Here is a 6017-nt window from a genome sequence, read left to right on the forward strand (position 1 = left end):
TTTGAGCCGTAACTCCTTCGTTCGCGGTTTATGAGACGTGCGCTGTAGGCACCTGCGCGCTATGTCTCCTGGGTCCATCGCCGTGTACCTGCGTCTGTGCCTTCCGGTTTACCATTCTCGGTTAGTAATATGGATGTCGTCTTAAGTTTTTATCAGTGTCATAGTGAAGGGCTTCTCTTTTTGAATATATAAGGAACAAAATTGTACTATGTCTTTCCCATTCTGAACTTTGTCTTCTTGGATTTTCATTGTCTTTCAGTATGAATCAACACAGTTCAATCTTAGTTGGAAAGTGCCTGCTATCCTGTACTATGCCAGGAGGAACTATCATACAAAATACGACCTACGCAGTAAGAGGCCAAGGCTTTTTTTTATTTATTTTTAAACATTTAATTAGAATGAGTACATTTCATATTATTCAATGCAGAACACAGTCTCATCCCCCATTGAAATCTTTAGTTAGATGTACATTTTTTTTTCTGATGAGAAGGTGCAAGGAAATTTAAGGTGACCTGGTATTACGAGTTTTTTCGTAGGCTTCAGGGATTCTAGTGTTAATGAACAGTCAGCATGGGGTCTACTTGGAAGGGAAATGTGTTTCAATAATATGCTGGAAAATTCTATGAGGAAGGAACAAAAGAGTGGTGCATATTATTTATCTTGATTTGAGTGATAAACCTAAAAGAAGTAGAAGTTAAAGGCATAATGTGAAATGGGTGCAAAACTAGTTAAAACACAAGCAGCAAAGTGTTATAGAACCTTTTTTTAGAACTAGGCGACCATCAGGGATCAATGCTGGGGCCACTGGTCTGTTGACTGCTGGAGAATGTTAATGCAAAGCTGTAGCAGGTGACCTAGTGACTGGACTTTAAACTAAAACAAGGTGTCGGTCACTTAACTGTGTGATCCTAACCAAGGCCCCTAACCTCCCAGGCGTAAGCAGTGGCACTATCTTTCAGTATTAGTAAACCACATTAAAATGGTGTTCACTATAGGTGCTTTTTAAATAATAATTTGTTGGTTTTCTAATATTACATAATAAGTATAGGTTACATTAAAGATGAAAAATAAAGTTATCTTTAAAGAATGTAAGGAGGTTTTACGTATTAATAATTTCTTTTTCAAATGCTTAAGGAAAACACATTTTACGATTTTACATTCGTATTTAATTACTTATATATACTCCTTTATATCATATTATAAAGGGAGTGGTTTGACAGCTCTGTTAAAGTTAGTGATTTATTAGCTAAACAATATATTGGTCAATAGTAGTGTAACTGATTTCCTCTACTTTCTGTTTTCCGTTTATATTTAAAAAGAAATTTCAGCCATTTCATATGAAAACGTTAGTTTTACATTAGTTTTTAATGGCAATCATAAATATGTAGCAGTATTTTATGTATCTGTAATCCTTACCAATTCTGACTTTTTTAATGTATTTACCTTTTTGTGAATGCAAGTCAAGAACCCCATTGAGGCCAGTGTATTGCTAGCTGAGGCTTCTCTTGCTAGGAAGCAGCGAAAGACACATGCTACCTTCATCCCACTAATGCTCAGTGAGATGCCACAGGCTGGGGATCTAGTGGGCTTGGATGCTGAGTTTGTGACACTCAATCAAGTGAGTAAGAGACTAGTGAACACTGCACTTCTCCAGATGATAATAACAAACATGCTTAATACTCTCTTTGCTTCTCTCCAATCTTGCAGGAAGAGGCAGAGCTAAGAAGTGATGGAACAAAGTCTACCATCAAGCCAAGCCAGATGTCTGTGGCCAGAATCACATGTGTGCGTGGCCAAGGACCTAATGAAGGGGTTCCATTCATAGATGACTACATCTCTACTCAAGAACAGGTTAGAAACATTTTCACAGTAGAACATTCTTTTTTTGATGGTTCACAAGCATAAGCTCCCCCCACAATTCTTGATGTTTCAAATACGACATCTTTCTTTACTCCTAAGGTTGTGGACTATCTGACACAGTACTCAGGAATTAAACCTGGAGACCTAGATGCTAAGATTTCTTCAAAGCACCTAACCACTCTCAAATCTACTTACCTGAAGTTGCGCTTTCTGATTGATGTTGGGGTCAAGTTTGTGGGCCATGGACTACAGAAGGACTTCAGAGTCATTAATCTTCTGGTTTGTTCATTTTGTATTGCTAAGCATTTTAATTTGCTATTTACCTAAAAATGAATCCATTATTATGCCTTTAATTTGCATTCTAAATGTCTTTGTGTGCCTAAAACAAAACAATTCTTATGTGCTCTGTCTATAAGAAGTGGTCTTGGTATGGGAAACTGAAGTAACTTCTTATTGGTTCCTAATAGACATAATGTAGTTTAGTACAGAGTGGAGTACATAAATATTAATCCTCTAAATGAAATGTAGAATATATTCAATTGCAGAAGTATGTGTTATTTGATAACATAGCACACTATATCTTTTTTTTTTATCAAGTAGTCTATGAAAATTGCATATTGTGTCTGGTGCTAATTTATTGATATCCTAATGTTTGGCTCACTTGTAGGTTCTGAAGGACCAAGTAATTGACACTGTATATCTGTTTCATATGCCCCGCAAGAGAATGATCTCTCTGCGCTTCCTGGCATGGTACTTTCTTGGTGAGGCTTTCCAAGTTTCTGCTTCTATGTGACGTTTTAAATAAAGAAACCTAAGGTGCACCTCCAGACTAAGGGTAGTGACCAGTGGTAAATGAAAGTAATCTTAGGCTTTGAGAAACTAAAGCTTGTGGGTGGAGGCAACAGTTAAAGCAGGTTTTGATTTAATGTAATGATTGCCATTCATAGTAAACATGATGCTCCTGCTGTTTTGTCACTTATGCACCTGCTGAAGCTTTGAATAGTGCAGAAGGGTATTATAAATAAGGCAACTTAGCCTTTAGTCATCTTTAATCTTTGTGATTAGGGTCATTAGCTAGTGTTGGGAAAGACGTAAAATACCAGTGTGCTGTTTAATACTTCTATAGGGAATTCCTCAATTACTGCTTCCACCATTTTTGTTTCCAATTTTACAGACCTGAAGATTCAGAGTGAAACCCATGACAGCATTGAGGATGCACGAACTGCCCTGCAGTTGTACAGGAAGTACTTGGAGCTTAGCCATGGTGGTAACCGTCAAGAGGACTTCCGCAAGGTGTTGAAGGCATTATACGAGAAAGGCAGAAAAATTGACTGGAAGGTGCCAGATTGTGATGGCAATGAAGGCCAAAGCAGTCCCAAGAGTAAGTCTTCAGTTAGTTCTTCTTAGAGACTGTAGGCTGTTAAACATGAAAGTGTCAGATTGGCAAAACCCAACAAAAATATTGTGAAGCTGTCCAATCTGACAGATATTCTTAAATTTAAAAAAGAATTTAAACTGATTTGCATGTGCCCTTAAGAGTTATATCAAGTTCCCATTTTTATTCACATGTAATAGTCCCAAACATTTCACTCAAGCAGAATAATAATAATAGTTTTATTAAAGGTCTTGTATATAATAGGGAAGAGGTTGTAATCTTCTGGTAGTACGTACCTTGGATGGAGGGTGTACTGTGTGTTATTGTACTCCTTGAGATACTGTGCCTGACATAATTTTGACTCCTGTATCATTGTAACCAATCATAGTACATCTGATTAAAAAAAAAATGAAATTGCATAATCTAAGGGCTGAAGCAACCAGTTTGAAATACTTTTTGTCCTTTTGTTTCTACAGACTTCCCTGCTGTGATTGGACTATGAGACAAATCTTGAAAAGAAGAAACATCTGTAACCAGAGTAGTGTTTCCTGAAGGTGAATTGGCACAAGCTCATCTTTTTTGTTAACCATGAACATTTTGCCCCTCATTGCAATTTTGCTGCCTGGATTTGTCTATTCCTCCTTTTTTAATTTGGTAATTACGGATTAATTACCACTACCTCAACAAACAACTTCTGATGTGCCACCTGTTATAGATTTATCCTGCCAAGGTGGGCCTTTTTTTAGCAGTTCAGTCACCTTTTATCAGGACAGGCATATCTGCGTGATTGCAAGCACTATGCCAGTGGACCTGTTTCGCACAACTGGGTTAAACAGGCATTATTTTGAACTCTTTCACTTTATTTTGTGAACTGAACTTATCAGGCGGGTGTTATTTCACCTACTTTTTTATTTAAAAAAGAAAAAGAAAAAAAAAACGTTATAAATGAATAAAGTTCTGATTTTTGTTATGTTTGTGTTGTGTTCCTTAAAGTTAGGAAAGCATTCAGGTCTCATCCGTCAGCCTTTTCTCAGACTTTGTTCCCATTTCAGAATGCTACAGAAATGAGACAAGGAAAAAGAATGGAAGTGTGCTGTGTTCAAAATCCAAACCCTTGCAATTGTGATTCCTAATGTAATTTGTCAGTCAGCATCCAGTTTACAGTCTTACTGGGCCCAGATGTATGTCTGTTCTCCCCAATCAATAGATGTCTGTCAAGCTAATGAATCTTAAGAAAAGTTGCCTTACTGAAGTGAGGATTGTAGCAAAGACATTGTTTAAATTTTGAGCAGTAGAATTGCACAGAAGATAGTGCTGCTGCCGCCTCCCAGCTTCACGGGTCCAGGTTCAGTTTTTAGACCGATCAGTTTCTTTATGGAATTTCCATGTTCTTTCCGTCCAAATAACGGTTTTCTCTGTGTAAGGCAGTTTCTTTCCAAATACCAAACATGAGAGTGTTAGGTTCAGCATGGTTGCATGTGTAAGAGTACATATTAGACTAGAGTAGAGCTCTGTTGTCTCTATCCAAGGTTAGTTCCTTCCTTACACCCAGTACACTGCAGGGGAAGGATAACTAAGATTTGCTTCTAAGGAAAACAGTCTATAAGTAATTACAGCAACTTTGGCCTGTATCATTCCAATTGTACATAATGGGAAAGAATTCTGTCATTTTATATAATTATAGGCCTTATTTTAAAACAAAATTGATTTCTAAATCAAATTATGTGTGCAACTAATACACAGAGGGCTTAAAAATGAGCGCATTAACTGCTGGCTACCTGACAGTTGTTTAAAAACAATACCACAGCATCAGAAACTCAATGAAGAAAATAACTGCATCACAAACATGATGCTAGGATTACCATTTTTACTGTAGGATACTTACATTTAAACAATTCACCATTTAACAGTCATTTATCATGTCATATTTTGAAAGACTTGGGTAACATGGTGCTTTGAGTTTTAAACATACGTAATATTAAGAAGGGGAATGTATTTACTTTCACACTATTCTGGGAGGTATTGTAGCTGTTTCACATTTACAATTTGCTGCAGTAATTAATTCAACAATGCATTCTTCTATAATTATTGTCACATTTACAGAGTATAGTGAAATTACTTGAATGTGATAATCAAATGCAACACATCTCTGCTTCTGTGATTAGTAAGAATAACTACCTTACCTTGAAACCCAAGTCATCCTTATAATCTGCTCTCTATATAGAAAATCCTAAACCTAAAAGTGCAACAATTTTATGTCACGTTTTTTGTCAAGCTTTAAATCGGGCTTATTTTACCACCTACATATATATGTTTGGTATCATTCTTTTCAGAATTTATCGAACTTTAATGTGATGTTGTTAGATTTTCAGATTCTTATTTCGTTTTTAAATTATAAACTAAAAAAATATCAAGAACTCACATCCTGCGAGACGAGACTTTGTGCCAACAGATTTAACCACACCTGGGGCCGGAAATTAAAGACAAAGAATAGATGACAAAGAGAGCTGCTGTACAGGCTTTTAAATGTTCAAAGTGCCAAGTGAGATGAAGATCATGCAGCATCAGATCAAGCAAAGTAAAAAAACTATTTTTTCCTATTGTATCACTGTTTAAGAGGGGGTTTCAACGCGAGCGGCAGAGACGTGAAGTGGCTGGCACATAGTGCAGGCCACGGGGGTTGGCAAGCAAAGTGTGCAGGGGGTAAGCCCCCTAGTAAAATATAACCCAAGTCATCCTTGCTGTATAATACAGTTGACTTACAAATTCTGCTAAGTGAGAT

The 6017-nt window shown here is 36.8% G+C and overlaps 1 protein-coding gene across 3 annotated transcripts in view; it reads left to right on the top strand.

Moving 5' to 3' along the window:
• Nucleotides 1–4205, top strand: part of pan2 (poly(A) specific ribonuclease subunit PAN2) — a 58731-nt gene extending 54526 nt beyond the window's left edge. For all 3 annotated transcript variants that reach the window (XM_028798047.2, XM_051925207.1, XM_051925208.1), the window contains exons 21-27: nt 260–350; nt 1461–1618; nt 1708–1851; nt 1960–2139; nt 2528–2621; nt 3035–3241; nt 3712–4205. In XM_028798047.2, the coding sequence (XP_028653880.1) occupies nt 260–350; nt 1461–1618; nt 1708–1851; nt 1960–2139; nt 2528–2621; nt 3035–3241; nt 3712–3737 (900 nt within the window). In that variant the 3' untranslated portion in view covers nt 3738–4205. The remainder of the gene's footprint in view (nt 1–259; nt 351–1460; nt 1619–1707; nt 1852–1959; nt 2140–2527; nt 2622–3034; nt 3242–3711) is intronic.
• Nucleotides 4206–6017: the final 1812 nt, after the last annotated feature.

Source organism: Erpetoichthys calabaricus, chromosome 3 (assembly GCF_900747795.2).
Source record: "Erpetoichthys calabaricus chromosome 3, fErpCal1.3, whole genome shotgun sequence".
NCBI lineage: Eukaryota > Metazoa > Chordata > Cladistia > Polypteriformes > Polypteridae > Erpetoichthys > Erpetoichthys calabaricus.